Here is a 17,150-nt window from a genome sequence, read left to right as displayed (position 1 = left end):
AAAAGATTCCAAAGCAATGTTGACAGTTTGTTTATATACCTATATTCCTATTAGTTTTCATCAACTGTCTACCACTATCACAATGGAATCATATTAAGGAGAAAAGCAAAGGGGAACATGAGGATTTGTTTATTTTTGGAAAGTTCAAGTCCACATAGTTGTCCAGTGAGGGTCTTTGCCTGATTTTCAGGATTTCCACCAGCTATGTAGCTGTTTCCCATTCAAAATCATTGAAAACAAATAGGTTGAATCTAGATCTGTTGAAAATATGGCATGGATCAGTCGGCCATGGCAAGTCCAGCTTTGAACTAGACCACAGTTGGCTGACCACCTTAACTGCACTTACTGTCTTGCCCCTTTTAATGCATTTATTGGTTTCTTTATTGCCTACCATCTTCTGTTAACCAGTTGCTATCGTATAGCTTGAACGCAAGATTACAGGATTGGGTTGTGTAGCAAAATAGCCAATGAATTATATTACAAGCCTCAAGCTGACATCATCAAACAAAGGAGCATTCTTGAATGTGTATTGCTGGTGGTTGTTAGCTGTGCAGCGCTGAGTAAAGAGAATTGTTTTTTCCCTACTCTGGGTAGCCCTTTTAATTTCCAAGTGGTGACATTTCTGTAGAAACTATTCAGGATACAATATTTTTGTCAGACTTTATTCTATGATATTCTGGTACCACACCCAAAATGTACAATGGAAAAAGTCTTCAAACCTTCCAGGGGCTTTAAATAACAAATTCATAACAGGGGAATCATTTTACACTTTCAAACAGTGCAGACGTTCATACTAGAGTAGCTTATATGACATTTTGGGGGTATTTGTCATGGATGCCTGGGGCAATAAATAGAAGACATTGAGAGCCAAAGTTTGAAACAAGGACTCAACCCTGTGACATCACAGGGGACCCAAGAGTGCCTGAAATCCTTTCTGTGACCACAGGTATTCTGGTAACTCAACTGGAAGGTATCTATTTGTGATTAGGAAATACATGCACAAACTTGCTAGGACTCAGTTATGGAAGTGTGTATGTATGTATATTTATGGTATTTATATAGCACAAACCTACCTAAAAGGCAGGGGAGCACTGTACATGGTCAAAGACAAGTCAAAGAGTAAGAGGAGAGGAAGGTGGATTGTGAATGGTTAATGCTTTGTGGTGTAGTGTTCTTTAAATAGGTAAGTGTTCAACTCCTTTCTAAATAGGAGCAGCTTTGGGGTGATTGTGATCCTGGATGCATAGATCAAAAAGGCCTGTTGTCTGGTTGTTTTTTTGTGGGTTGTGAGTTAGATGGGTTGTTGTTTGTAAATGTTATTTTAAATGTGTATGTGTGCATTTCTATGAATATTGAGTTGTCAAAGGTACAGACAGAGCACACTGCAACTGATTGGTCTGTTAATGTTGTATCTGTCACAAAACTGTCTCAAATTCTTCTTTAATGGCCAAGGTCTGGCTTCTTTGTCCCACTCGGGACGTAACCTCCGTATTTATGGAAAACATTTTTTTTCTTAAAGTTGAAACAAGAAATTCAAGAATTTTCTCTTGTCACATGGCAGTACTGAGTGATATAGACTCAGACTTAGCAAACCACTTGGGGCAGTGTAGAATGTCTTAACTAATGATAATATATATTTTTTAAATCCCACTTAAATTCACTAATATTAGTTTTGGGACTCACGCTGCATCTCTTCTAATTGGGGACAAATATTAAAATGCAGTTTTTTCTGTGTTGCTACAAGCTGTATTGAGGTATTTAAGTGAGGTTGTTAAAGGTGGAGAAGGACTCCAAAGAGTATTGCTGCGTCAGCAGTCCCCGAAACCACCTTCCTGCAAGTTTGCAACAGGGCGGCCAGCTTTTGGTGAACCTGTTTGATTTTGAGAGTCCTGAAGCTTCCGCCAAACTGCGCATAATTATTAATTTGGCATCTTCACTGGGATCTCTGGTTGCACAGTGAATCTAGCACACCTTAGTGCTACCCTGAACTTTGGGATCATCTAAAATGGGTCAGCTTCCCTGAACATTCCACAACCCTTCCATCAAGAGAACCAATGACTATTCAGCCAGCAGAAGTTGTGAGTAAAGCAAAACAAATAGAATCCCAACTGATAGGGATGGTGGCTTTGAAGAACAAGGGAGGAGGAGCTAAATACCAACATGGCTTGGGTCCAGATCTCAGTTCCTTCAGTCTATTTCATAAACCAGTGGTGTTTTGAACAGGTGGAACATTGCCATGGAAAGCATCCAAGTGATGGTTACTACATTTTGTAAATTAGCCACAAATTAATTAACTTAATTTAATTTAGGCACAGCGATGTGCACCACTGGCAGCAGATCAGATTGATAAACCGAGCAGGGGATTGGCAGTTTGGTATTATCCGTCATTTATTTCCTGGTTAGTTTGCTTCCCTGTCGTCATATCAACCATGAGAATACTAGGGATCTTGCAATCCTGGGAATTAAACTGGACAAGATACAATAACATAGATGGATCAATGCATAATTTAAGCTACACTGGAAAGTATAAATTAGCATTTTCATTACTTGAATTGCAAAAAACAAAACACATACAAAAACAAGCATTTGCAATGCAATAGGTCTTGCATTTGCGAGAGTTTAAGCTATTGGCATTGTAAATGACAATGCCTTTCATTTATGTTTTAAAAACCAACACGTAAATAAAAGGCATTGCCTGTGGGACTACTTGTTTTCAAAATGTTGTCCTCCCAGAATATTGTGGTAAAAATATTGGCTACCATAACATTGTAAAATTAAGTATAGGCTGGTAAGTATTGATTACTTAAATCTGCATGCATGCACCTTGACAATGGATGTATATCCTAAGTGTACATACATGTGGTGTTAAGAATAATACATTTCTATTTCCCTGTAGATGCTTACCTTCACGATATTATGGTTGTTGTTATTTTGGGCATGAAATTCTGTAAGGATGATATTTTTTCACTCAATGTTGTGACATACAACTATTGACAGTGATGTATTTTTGGTGAGACCCTCCCAGCACTTTTCCAGCTGCAAGATCAACCGTGTTTTATTATTTTCCAGTCACTATCTTGTAATACTTTGAATGTTTGTCTCCCGTGTAATCACTGTAATGTTATTGCATACACTTCCAAAGTGGCCTCACAGGTTCCCTTTTACCCCTTCTCCCCCCTCCCCCTGTAGCATTCACTTTATCTACGATACAAAAGGGGGTGGTGATGGACGGAGCATCAGAACCAATCAAACACTCACACCCAGTCAAAAGATCTGGGTTTGATCCATCACCGTTCTTTAGCCCACTCTGCCACCCCAGTTCAGACATGGCTATATGCAAATCAGTCTGACCCTGTGCCTCAGGGGAACAGTCCAGCCCGAACTGCCAAGCCATGCCCTCCCTGGACCGGAAACAAGCCTCCGAGGAACGGTTTCTGGCATTCCAGCCGTATTCAACCCAGCTTGCTTGAATCCAGTGGCAAAGTGAGCAAGGGACTCACGTCTGAGCATACCCTGCCACACTTATGGCGGCCAAAAGCGGTACAAAAGGGGGTGGTGATGGACGGAGCATCAGAACCAATCAAACACTCACACCCAGTCAAAAGATCTGGGTTTGATCCATCACCGTTCTTTAGCCCACTCTGCCACCCCAGTTCAGACATGGCTATATGCAAATCAGTCTGACCATGTGCCTCATGGGAACAGTCCAGCCCGAACTGCCAAGCCATGCCCTCCCTGGACCGGAAACAAGCCTCCGAGGAACGGTTTCTGGCATTCCAGCCGTCTTCAGCCCGGCTTGCTTGAATCCAGTGGCAAAGTGAGCAAGGGACTCACGTCTGAGCATACCCTGCCACACTTATGGCAGCCAAAAGCGGTACAAAAGCGGGTGGTGATGGACGGAGCATCAGAACCAATCAAACACTCACACCCAGTCAAAAGATCTGGGTTTGATCCATCACCGTTCTTTAGCCCACTCAGCCACCCCAGTTCAGACATGGCTATATGCAAATCAGTCTGACCCTGTGCCTCATGGGAACAGTCCAGCCCGAACTGCTGGATCTTTTGACTGGGTGTGAGTGTTTGATTGGTTCTGATGCTCCGTCCATCACCACCCCCTTTTGTACCGCTTTTGGCCGCCATAAATGTGGCAGGGTATGCTCAGACGTGAGTCCCTTGCTAACTTTGCCACTGGATTCAAGCAAGCCGGGCTGAAGATGGCTGGAATGCCAGAAACCGGTCCTCGGAAGCTTGTTTCCGGTCCAGGGAAGACATGGCTTGGCAGTTCGGGCTGGACTGTTCTCATGAGGCACAGGGTCAGACTGATTTGCATATAGCCATGTCTGAACTGGGGTGGCAGAGTGGGCTAAAGAACGGTGATGGATTAAACCCAGATCTTTTGACTGGGTGTGAGTGTTTGATTGATTCAGATGCTCCGTCCATAACCACCCCCTTTTGTACCGCTTTTGGCTGCCATAAGTGTGGCAGGGTATGCTCAGACGTGAGTCCCTTGCTCACTTTGCCACTTGATTCAAGCAAGCCGGGCTGAAGACGGCTGGAATGCCAGAAACCGGTCCTCGGAAGCTTGTTTCCGGTCCTGGGAAGACATGGCTTGCCAGTTCGGGCTGGACTGTTCCCATGAGGCACAGGGTCAGACTGATTTGCATATAGCCATGTCTGAACTGGGGTGGCAGAGTGGGCTAAAGAACGGTGATGGATTAAACCCAGATCTTTTGACTGGGTGTGAGTGTTTGATTGATTCAGATGCTCCGTCCATAACCACCCCCTTTTGTTTCACTTTATCTACGAGAAAGGCTTAGAAGAAAGGGCAACCTTCCAGCTCTTCATTGTCTCGAGAACAAACTGGCCATAATGTACCCTTTGACTGGTACATCCGTACCATAAAAAATGCAAATGTTTTTTCAAAAGGTTGATGGGTGGACTTTTGTACTTTGACTAAACTAAAACAAGCATTTTCAAAGCCTGTAGGTCTGGCTGTAATATGCGAATGCATGGAGAAACAGTGTTAGCACATTAAACCCCCACTAATCTAAGAAATTAAAACTGGACTATGTTGAAGGCTCCCTTGCCTTTTTCTCATCCCCTTTTTATTTCAGTGTGAAGTGAAAGTCTAATGGCAATGGAGCCGTCATTCTAGTTCTCCTTTCGTTTTTATGACACTGGAAGAATTGAAGGACAATAAAGGCTACATTGCCATCCGACCTCCAACCCGAACAGAAAGAAAAACACTACTATAATGGAGGCAAGAAGAGAGCCTTCATTTTAGACCAGGTTTCTTTTCAGAGGCTGTTGAGAAGTCTCTGAGAGGGAGGAGCAGAAGGTACAACAGAAAGGAGAAAGTGGAAGGGAGGAGTGGGGCGGACCAACAAGAAACAGCATATAGGGAAATTGGAGAAAGAAAATATACTTTTTTTGTAAGGTAATAACCCTTGCTGTGCAAAGCAATGAGTCGGCTATAGGCAGAAGGATATACCCAAAAAGCATTAATGTCAGAAAGAAATATTCAACAGAGCTGAGACAAGATGTGATTGATTAAGTCTGAAGCTTACGGCTGAAAAAAGAAAATAAATTGAAGCAGGCATATCCAAAACCCACTGTAAGTAAATTATAAACAGAGTATCTGTTTTACATTTATTTTGAAGGAACACAAGCTTTACACTGTCATGACCAAAGAGTGACTGGCAGAAAGGTGTGCATTTGTGTTAGGAGAAAGGCTTTTTACCACGAATGTGAAGAACATTCTCCATTGGATAGCAGGTGGCCTCCTTCGAAGCCTAATCAAATTTGCATCTCCCTTTCTCATCTTTGCCAGCTGGCTTTAATACCAGGCGCTCTTGCTTATGTTGCATCCTTTTGTCCTGTCACAGTGCACTTGTGCCTGGCTTTTCTGGTGTATAGCTTTAACCAAGAATGCTTCCTGAGACCACCACTGACACCAGCACTGGCTGTGAACTGCAACTGGTCAATCAATCAATCAATCCAAGACTTGGAACACCCTACCCACCTACCTGCGACAGACCCAAGACCTACTCGCCTTCAGAAGACTCCTCAAGACCTGGCTCTTCGAGCAGTAGCAGCCCCCCCCCCCCCCCCCCCCAGCGCCTTGAAACCCTTACGGGTAAGTAGCGCGCTTTACAAATTTGGTTGATTGATTGATTGATTAGGCTTGTATGAGTCCTGTTGCTCCTCAGAACAAGCAGAACTTCTGGAAGGTGTGAGGGTCGTAGGGAGGCGAGAGTTGAATTTAATTTGCTTTGGCCTGGACCTGAAGCTCAGGGGTGGTGGGAGGGAGGTACACATGTGGTCACACATTCGTTATTTAACTTTTAGTGTGGATAGAATTACCTGTTGTATTCTGGTGAGGAGTCTCAGCCCAGTTTTTCCTATTATGAATTAAAGACCACAATAGAACCCTATGCTGGAGATGGTCTCTGCAGGAGTTCAGCAAGCCAGTCAGCATTGTTTTAAACCCTTTGCAGAGGCAGCCCTTAATATGGAGGAATGCATGATTTGTAGACTGTGTGTTGCTGAAGACGAGATTCCTGAGGATTGAGTCCAGCACTGACAGTCGACTCTGCACTCATGGGGCTGGTAACCGGCTGACGAGGTGAGTGGGGTCTTCACTGCCCATCACTGCATCCAGTTCCTTCCGCGCTCGGGCCGTGATCGCCTCTCCTGTTGCAGGCCTGCGCGTGATGGCTCATACAATGGAAGCTCATGGGGAGGGAGAGCCCAGAGGCTTCTGCCCCCTCGCAGGCGGCGCCCACGCGCCATTCAGGGGCGAGCAGATGGGTGGGGCAGGCCTGTGTGCTCAAAGGATGGGCAGACTGCTCGGACCTGCCTCGAACTGTGCCGGGGACCGGTGTACATGCACCCAGGCTGCCCAGGGCAGAGCAAGGGCATGCGGAGAGAGTGTCACGTGATGCACGAGGCTGTCGTGGCATATTGTGCGTGTAGGAGGTGCCGGGCTGTGCAGCGGCGAGTGTGGGTGTCACACTTGACTCATACAGATTTAGAACGGTGGGCAACTGCCCACAGATTTCTTAGTCATCCTGTTGCTTTTGACAGTGGGTTGTTTTGCTGTGTTTTTTCCTGTTTTGAGTAAATATCCACCTCCCTGAACAGAAGCACCATGACCCCTCGAAAGGCGCATGGTACCGCCCAATGCATTCCTGTCGACAGCTGCACTGCTCTCGTCACTGGTGAAGAAACGATACAGAGGTTAAAGTTGGTCAGATGCTCAGCGGTAACTCAGATACTCGTGTGTTTTATTTTCATGATGTCATCTGGGTACAGAGCCAGACTTTCCCATTACCTGTTCTCTTCCGCACAAAGTTAACTTGAGTCGGCAGAGAAGATGTGCAGTCGGATTTCAGGATGATTTAACTCGAGGGCCACATTTTGTAGCCTCCCTCTAGATTCGGAAAGATGTTGCCATGCGACCGCTCGTGTAGACATTTCTCTTTTTCTGCCGTCCCACTTGGACGGACTTCCTGCTGGCATAAAAGGTTTATTATCTTCTTTATGGGGCCATCTGTTTGGACCTGTAAAACTGTACGTCACCACAAGCTCTTTCCCAATGGCCGGCCACCATTTACGAAAAAAGGGTGACGCCGGCCAATGGGAAAGAGGGGCAGGGCTTAAAGCCCGCTTGTGAATCTCCCTTTAAATCATAAAATCTCGCAAGCGAGACTGCGCATGTGTGCAGTAGACGCCATGAGACCTAAAAAGTGGAGTGGCCACTGTTTGTATTAGGAGCGCGTTGTTTGTGCTGCCAAATGCCAGGTTACCAATTACTAAGGCTGCCTAGTCATGATTCTGTCGCATGCCTCTTTCTTCCACCACCACACACTTCATGTCTTTTGTAAGAACATTTCTCAACAGCTACAATTTTCATTTGATTTAGCTTTTTTTGTAAAACTCCAACCTTTTACCCTGCATCTAACACTATCTAAGTTATAGAGTTATTAGAGAGGCATTTTAAACACAAAGGTCCTCATTTATGAGGCCCGTATTTACAAATGGACGCATCTAGCCAGATGCGCCACTTAGTAAACCCCCTGTGCTACATTACACCTGTGACAGGTATAATGTATGCAGGGTGGCCGTTCCGACGAAGGAAAGCCACGTAGAAGTGACGCAGTGAAATGGATGAGATTTCACTGCAACACTTCTAAGGCATCAGTATGTCAAATCCTTACCCCTGCTTGAAGAAGGCAGAAGGAGTGATGCAGGGCTTTTCACATGGGAGTTGCGTCTGTTTTCAGACACACTCCAGCAATATGCCAATTTTGCACCTACAGGTATGTCAGCAATACTGTTGTGTTTGTAAATCCTTGTGATATAGAGAGCCATACAGTAAATACAGAGCATTAATGGTGTCGCAAGGATAGCGCTATGAAAAGTGTCTCATTGCTGTTTTCACCCAGCGATGCAACTCTTTTAATAAATAAGGCCTATAGTCTCTAAATTGAGTAACTCAAAATTGTAGCCGTTTTATGAACATGAATCTAAGTTTATGCCAGTGCATTTTTAGATCCAAACATGTTTCATTCTCTTTTCGCTTTGATCACAAAATTAGCAATAGTTACAGATGGTCTGTCAACTTTATGCCTCCAGCTCCCTGGTTTCCAGACTTGAAGGAGGAAAAAAGTGTTATTCGTAAAATTGAAAATGTTTATGAAAGACTTCTAACATAGATCTGATGCTCAGTAGGCTTTTCATGTTTTTTATGTTGTTAAAAAAAATTACAGATAACCCTGCGAGCACAAAGTAGTATTTGCCAGCAAATATTTGGGCAGTTTGTTGGCATCCTTAAGTAAATCATGTGACTTTTTAGCACTGTCTTCCCTTAACCTGTGTTAGATTGATCAAGAGGTCTGATACACAGGGCCACAGGAATTATTTAGCAACGGAGAACCAAATTATATGGCAGCGGTGACTAAATTATGCAATTGGAAAATGCAAATTAAGCACTTATTGTTGTCACTTTCTGAGGCAGCATTATTTTGCTCATTTACCATTTTAACACATTATTATCGTGTTTAACAAGAACAATGAACAAGGTAATCAGTTAATATTTGCAAAGGGTTGAGGCGGCACCACATCCCCTACAGTGCTCTTTTTAAAAGTATCCTTTGAACCAAGGAGGTCGCTACTGCTATTCGTGGAGCGATCATTCTCGCCAAGTTGTCCATTGTACCTGTGCGACGAGGTTACTGGGGTAATAAGATTGGCAAACCCCATACAGTGCCTTGTAAGGTGACTGGACGCTGTGGTTCTGTTTTTGTGCGTCTGATTCCTGCACCCCGCGGTACTGGCATTGTGTCTGCGCCGGTCCCCAAGAAACTGCTGATGATGGCTGGTATCGATGACTGTTACACCTCAGCTAGGGGCTGCACAGCCACGCTAGGCAACTTTGCAAAGGCCACCTTTGATGCTATCTCAAAGACCTACAGCTACTTGACCCCAGATCTCTGGAAGGAGACTGTCTTTACCAAGTCTCCATACCAGGAATACACCAATCACTTGGCCAAGACGCACACCAGAGTGTCTGTGCAGAACACCCAAGCAGCAGCTGTTCCTGGCGCAACCCCCACATAACATGTTATGCTGTAAAATAAAGTAGTTGGAACTGTTAAAAAAAAAAAAAAAAAAAGTATCCTTTGAGAAAGAAACAGTTTTTGTGTTGAATCAGGTATGTGCCAAGTGTGGTAAATCCATAATCATGCCAAAACACAACAGCCACAGAATCCCATAATACCTGTGGCCCTGGAAACATATATGAGAAAGCCTTAATTTTAATGATTTTGTCTCTTTAATAGTCTGAGTTTTCACTCTGCCATTGCAGGACAACCATTGGTTTTGGCAATGGAGACCTATTGGCTTTGCCAATGTTTTTTTTGTTCATGATGTTGAGTATCGACAAAAAGAAAAAAAATGTTTATTACTAATGCAGAAAAATAATGGCAAAAAATATCAAACAAATTAAAAACGTGTGATGATGCATATGCGTATATTCTTCATCAATAGCGGGAGCGCTATTGTGCATTCATTCACATGCATCATCACACATGCATGTACATGCACCATAACGTGGCAGCTGTTTTGTCTTTTGTTTCAATTTACCGTTCCAAGATGGTTGACATCCATCATGGAGCTTTAAGTTAAAAAAAATGGAAAAATGTGAAAAGTACATTTAGCAGCATATCGCAAACAAGTTGGTGCTGCGGGCCCATTAAAGATGTTTTAAAAAAAGAACAAGATGAGGAGGGAGGGGAGGAGCACAGGTATAGTCAGTGGGGTAGAGAGGTAAAGTGCCATTGAGCAGTGGAGTAGCAGCAGACCAACAGAGGAGCTGTGTAGGAAAAGTAAAAATGAAAAAATAAAAAAACAAGCAGGACAGGAAGGGGTGGTGAAGGCAAAGTACAAGCTGGACTGGGAGGGGGCAACATGAAGAGCGCTGAGATTTGAGTTTAGAAGCAGCACATGAGGGAGAAACAAAGAAAACACTTGCACTCCCTTGAAGCGGTAAAAGGCAAAGAAAAAAGAAGTTCCCTCAATGTGAGCAGAGGAAGGATATACACCGTACAGTCAGAAGGATGGTAAAGAAGTAATGCTCCCGGGGAGGGATAAAAGCAAAAAGAACAGATGATGGATGGAATGCTGAACAATGCAAATATTTACCCCCAGTCACAGATCTGGGCTTAATCCATTGTTTTATGCTCACCACGCCACCCCCGTTTAGACCCACCCATATGGAAATCAGTCTTTACTCTTTTCCTCGTGGGAACAGTCCAGCCTGAAACTGCCACGCCAGGTCCTCCCTGGACCGGAAAAAGCATTGTGTGACCAGGTTTTGGGTATTACTCCTCATCAGCCAGGCTAGTTTGAATCCAGTGGCACAGTGAGCACGGGACTCACGTCTGGGCATACCCTGGCAACGTTGGGCGACAAAAGTCAAAAGAACAGATGATGGAAGAATAAACTCAAGGAGAGGAAGGAAACTGATTGAATACGAATCAAGGAAATGAGAGTAACAATAAAGCCTACCACTTGTAAGCAGTGGGCTGCCAGAACACCCCCTAAAAGTAATAGTAGTGTGTACTATAGGTCTTCCATGACAGACAGCTCGAAGCTGTCTGTAGATGAGACCTTAAAAGGAAAGTAAAGGAGATGGAACTGGTTTGTGTAGTACACTGAATACAGCATTGCGGCTCAGAGTATGAGTGGTGAGACCTAAAAGCTTTCATCCCTTCCTCTCCACTGGCATCTATTGATGTCTCATTACTTAAAAACATTAGCAGCTATTTAAAAGCGGCTTGTTAGGGCTGTGACTGAGGGTAAACTGGGACTCTTGCGTCTACTCTAAAAGTATACATATGTCAGCCTGATATGGTAAATCCAGCAACCAGCAACTGTGGTTTGTTTGAGCCTCAGCATCCTAGAAGCAAAGTCATAGATGTTTACTAAATGATTGTTTATACTGCGATGCGTCATTTATATTGTCTGATGCATCTTATGTATTCCTGTATGTTCTCAGTTTATACAGCTGTGTTTACGTTGCAGTAATTTGAAATGATGGAGTTCTTCTACAGTTTGATCAACTCACTCTGTTATTTTTGGCTTTACCCTCGATTGCTTGTATGTTTTACTATTCATTTTGTTGCTAGTGAAGGCTCTAAAAATAACTATTAAAGAAGCTTTGGATTAGCCAATAGATCTGGTGTTCGCTACCAACCTTTTGGGTTTATCATCTTTTTGTAAAACATTATTTTTGGAGGAGCTGCCAGGCCCTCATCAATCTTAAGAAAACATTGGCTAAAAGCTAAAATATGTGTTTGATATCAAAAAGCAAACAATGTTGTGGTGATCCTAGGTACTGAAAGGAACTACTTTATGTGTGAATGCGCGGCTTAAAAACGGGCAGAATGCTGTCACTCACTATGAAGTTAGCCAATGGCCGAAGTGGGATGGCCCATTACTCTATGCAGCCGCGGCCCGTGGAGGGAGTTACGGTGAGGCAGGGAGGCGGGGAGGGGCAGGGCGGAGGGTGCTAAAAACCAGCTTATGGATAATTGCAGGTAAGTACACAATTTAATTAATAAAACGAATTTCGTAGCGCGCACTGCATCGCAAAATGCCCTCTTGAAGAGAATGGTAATTTGCAAGTGTTTTGTGAGTGCAATTGTGGTGGCAAATCATTCGTACATGGGTTAGAGAGTCGCTATTTGGAAGGGAACGCCCCTTCTAAATAGCGAGTCTCTAAACACTTTTTAGCGAGTTGCAATTCATTTGCAACCCGTAAAATTGTGTTAGTACATGGCCATAACAATTTTAGCGTGCTCAAACGAGTCGCTAACACGTTTGCGCATGCTAAAATTGGTCATACATCTGGCCCCAAATTCGGACAGGAGGCTCGCCATTTTGAAGCCAAAAATTGCTTCATTTTTTCTGGATCCCGCCTAAAATGTTCTCTAGTTCAATGAGCGTCAATGGAGAAACGACATTTCAACAATTTCTTTTTCGAAATCTCCCATTTTCCGGTTCTAAAATGTCATGTATACTATTATTGGTCATGGAATTTTAGGCAGAAATGCACATTTCTGAAACTAAAATGCCCTGCATTCAACACAAGATATACTTTTGACCATGGATCTGGGATACCAGTGTGCCAAGGACAAAATCGGATGACCTCTGCCTCTCATTTCTGTGCCAAGGTGATGAAAAGCAAGCGTGTGATTCCACAGCGCTCTGTCTCCAAGAAATGGCCAGACATTAAGGCTCCGACCGAATCGCTTGGATGGCATATTTGCCTGGGCGGCCGTTCAAAGGGTAGGCAAATGCAAGGTATTTGGCTGGCGCTCGTGATGTATTTAAAATGATTCCACGTGTGAAAAAGTGCGCCCAACCGCTGTCAGAAAATCCCGGATGTGGAAGTGATGACAGAAAGGCACGCAGGACCAGGCTACGTATTTGAGCAGCTCGATAAACCATGGGCTTAGCACTGTCTTAACCTAGCCTGTGTTCAGTGTTATAAAACTAGCAGATGTGTAATGACTATGGGAAGGCATGATAGTAATAGCAAGGCTGTAGAAATGAATGTGTTGAGGGGCGAAGTGGGGGTGGGTAAATAAAGAGAAAGTTTGGCAAAGCCAGGGCTTTAAGTGGGCCGGGTCCTGCCGGTGCTCAGCACCGGCAGTTCTTAAAAGCAGGTGCCGAAATGGGTCCCTATTGGGCTTTCCATGTTTACTCTCAGGGTGGAAAAAAAACAGCTCTGGAATAGTACCAGCCATCACTGCTTTTGATGTAATTTCAAATAGACTCATTTTTCAGTTTTATATAGCGCAAACTTGGAACACTTCACCTGAGCACAAGTTATATTACACAAGGATATTTTCATGTTTTGAATCACTGGATGTTGAGCCGACGTCCGTCAGGCTCGAGCCTGCTTTCTCAGCTTTAAAGTCGGCAGATCTAGACTTATGCCACATCCTCACTCACAAGATCGGAGGCATTTTCAATATTATATGCAAAAGTCATAGTTGTTGCTGATTTATCTTATGCAATATACAACCATTGACAAAGCCAATAGTCCTGGCTTGTTGTAGGTGTAATGTTACTTGTTGTGTTATATATCTGGATGCAGTGACAGAAACAGCAAAATACCAGTGGGGCAGCACACAATGCTAAGAACAGATTTTTAGCTTGTGTTTTAAGCAACGTCCTTAATGACGTCGGCCATGCCCCTATGAGAGACTCCCCCCCCAGTTTTTTCATCCCACTTAAAGTCCTGGGCAAAGAGAAAAGGTCTTGCCATTGAGACCTACTTGTTTTGCCAAAGCCTGTACAGCATGGGCATTGCCGACTTTAGCAATGATGTGTAGCCATGCAGCTCAGCAGTGTGGTTGCTGTGCAGCATGGCTAAAGATAACAAAAAAGTGCTCTAATGCGCTGGGTGGGTAATAGCGTATTTTTAAAACATTTTTTAGCCATGTGCTCCCTTTCCCCTCTCGTCCGTCCTTGCCACCCATGCTTCATACCCATACCCATTCCCCAAACAAAGGAGGTGTGGACTGGGGAACGTGTCAACACGGAGGGAGTACGGAAGAGAAGAGCATGGGTGGAGGGAAAAGACTGGTGAGAGGGGATGGGGAGAACACGGACAACAGAGGGTGGGCAGCAGGGGCTGGAGCAGGCGTGTAGACAGCAGAGGGTGGGCAGGAGGAACTGAGGCAAGATCACGGGTATGTGAGGGTAGACGAAAGGTGCTTGGGCAAGCAAAGGGATAAGCACGCGGACAACGGAGCCGTCAAAAGGCCTGGAGAAGCACACATACAACATAGGGTTGGCACAAAGGAAATGGGGAAAAACTTGTAGTGGATACACGAGGCAGAAACACACACTCTTGTAGAGTGCTTAAATCAACAAAAAAAAGTAGCACCTGAAAAACAAGCAGTGTGCGATCACAGTAATGTATCCATTCTCCAGAGAAGGGGAAAGGAAGCCTAGGAAAGCTTATGAATTCAGTGGCATAGGAAGGGGGTGCGGTGAGTTCAGGCCGCCCCAGGTGTCATCGCTGAGTGGGTGACAAAATGGTAAAAATAAGTGTTTTTAAACACAGTTTTGCCATTTTGTCAAGCCAGGGGTGACAAGTGTCATCACTGAGGGGGGGGGGGAGGGGGGGGGGACAACATGGCAAAAATATAGACATATGTTTGCCATTTTGTCAAGCCGGGGGCGACAAGAAATTTCCGCACAGGGTACCACCTGACCTTGCTACGCCACTGGATGAATTAGAAGCAAGCAAATGAGAGCGACAAGGAAACCATGCAATGGCAAGAAATGGGCAGGCTCTAAGCCCACTGTAATCTAAAAGAATGTAAATGGGTACCCGCAAATATGTTTTTCTACCAGCAAGTTCCCTAAACAAAATGGCACCTATACCAAATCAGACCCTGAGGTAGAGAAAATAAACTTTGCAGAGCACAGCCTGCAACTTGCTTGCTATGCCCAGAGATGGGTCCCTTGCTCACTGTTCCACTTGATCCAAGCTAGCCTGGCTTATAAGGGGTAATACCCTGAAACCAGTCCCAGCATGCTTGTTTCCGGTCCAAGGAGGGCCTGGCTTTACAGTTCAGGCTCGACTGTTCCCATGACGAGCAGGGTCAAGACTGATATGCATATGGCTGCAACTGAACTGAGGAGGCATAGTGAGCAAAATAATGATGGACTGAATCCACATCTGTTACTGGGGATGAGTGGTTGAAAAGTTTCATCACTCAGTCCATCATTTTGTTGTGTTTGCTAAGTTTGCCGTAAGTGGCATGCCCAGGTGTGGGTCCCTTGCTCGTGTGCCACTGGATTCAAGCTAGCCTGGTTGATTATTTTTTTTTTTAAATATCTTTATTGCATTTTATCTTTTCTGATACATATAACTTAAGCATCGGTACATATAACACTTTCAAGCTAGCCTGGCTGATGAGGGGTGATACCCCTGAACCAGTCCCAGGATGCTTGTTTCTGGTCCAGGGATGGCTTGGCTTAGCAACTCGAGCTGGACTGTTCCCATGAGTAGCAGGGTCCAGACTGATTTGAACATTGCTGGGTCCAAAGTGCGGAGGCATAGTGAGCAATAGACCCAGATCTGTGACTGGTGGTGGGTGGTTGAAAAGTTTCAGCACTCCGTCCATCATCTTGTCTGTTTGCTACTTCCTTGCTATTGCCACAGTCTATGTCCCTCAGTAACTCCTTCCATTTCCCAGAGAGCTGTAGGTGAACAACCCCAAAAATTAAACACCTATTATCTATTTGCCTTTATGTGAGGAGACAGGCCCAGTGGCACCCCAGTAATGCGAAAGCGAACTCATATTTTTTAATTTGAGGGGGGGGGCTAAAAAATGCCACAAGAAAGGCCCCCTCACTGCCCCCAGAAGGTGAGGAGCCTATGGGTGATGATCTCAGGCATAACCCGGCCAAATTCCAGAGTCTTATTCTCTAGATCGGGACAATAACATTTTTATTAAACAGTTCCTCTTAAGTTTGGGCGGGGGAGGGGTGATATATCATAAAAGACAAGTAGGCGAGCCCTCGTAATGTCATTGGTGCACGAATCCCGTCACCTTTCCCCAGGAAACAAGGAAAACGCCAGATGTATTCAGGAGAAGATGAATGAATTAGGCATATTCATCGTTGTTCAAGTTCTAAATCGCCACATTTGCATTTTTTTAATAAAAACAAACCTACGCATGTCTACAAGTCCTCTCAGCGCACACGTCTCTCACAGAACCGGCTCAGTATGTGTTTTTTTCTTGCTTCTTAATAACCTGGTGTTTGCTGGAGATCACAGGAGGCTGGCAGAGCCTCTGCGCGCGGCCTTGCTTTCCCTGAAACCCGCAGAGCCGGTTCTTCTGTTTACATTAATTACTTTCAAGACGGCCACTTAAAGGTTTCTCAAGAAAAGTCCCACAGGAAGCTTTGCATAAATGGGTGTACACAGTGTTACATTTGTTTCAGTTCAGCGTGGCTTAAATTCAAACGCATCTTGCCGAGATGTTCGAGCAGGAGTAAACATGCTTAATATTTAATACCTTAAAGGGGAACACCACCCTTAAACAAGTATTGGCAAAGCCTAGAGGCAGGGCTTTAACACCTTCGCTGCGGCGGCTATTCCGCCGCAGCGCTAAGGGGGCGGGGGGCCCGCGCGGCGCGCCCATGCTGGTGACGGAACCGCTCCGTCACCAGCCTCGGTTGAGCTGTGCTGATGACAGAGCGGTTCTGTCATGGCCCCGCCCGCTCAATAGAACGCGCCGCGCAGGCGCGAAATCAGCGCCGCGCAGGCGCGTCGGGCGGGCCATGATGGAACCGCTTCGTCATCAGCACAGCGCTACCGCGGCTGATGACGGAGCGGTTCCGTCATCAGCACGGAAGTGGTTAAGTGGGCCGGATCCTGCCGGTCCTCAGCAACGGCAGTTCTAAAAAGCAGGTGCTGAGACGGGTCCTTATCAGGCTCTCCAACTTTGCCCTCACTGGCAGGGTGAAAAAAATCCTAACTTTGCATCAGCACCACCCTTCACTGCCTCTGACGTAACTTCAAAGAGACACATTATAGGTCTTGCACAGTCTCATTATTT

General features: G+C 44.8%; 2 protein-coding genes across 3 annotated transcripts in view; both read left to right on the top strand.

Annotated features, from left to right (window-relative positions):
* RHBDF1 (rhomboid 5 homolog 1) overlaps positions 1 to 17,150 on the top strand; it is a 488,528-nt gene that overhangs the window by 117,388 nt on the left and 353,990 nt on the right. The window lies entirely within an intron of this gene.
* LOC144784052 (small ribosomal subunit protein uS5) lies at positions 9,075 to 9,621 on the top strand. Its single transcript, XM_078662747.1, has 2 exons — positions 9,075 to 9,083; positions 9,166 to 9,621. The coding sequence occupies exons 1-2, from the start codon at positions 9,075 to 9,077 to the stop codon at positions 9,619 to 9,621; spliced, it is 465 nt and encodes a 154-aa protein (XP_078518873.1).

This window comes from Lissotriton helveticus, chromosome 10, assembly GCF_964261635.1.
Source record: "Lissotriton helveticus chromosome 10, aLisHel1.1, whole genome shotgun sequence".
Taxonomy (NCBI): domain Eukaryota; kingdom Metazoa; phylum Chordata; class Amphibia; order Caudata; family Salamandridae; genus Lissotriton; species Lissotriton helveticus.
This window is presented reverse-complemented; position numbering and strand designations above follow the sequence as displayed.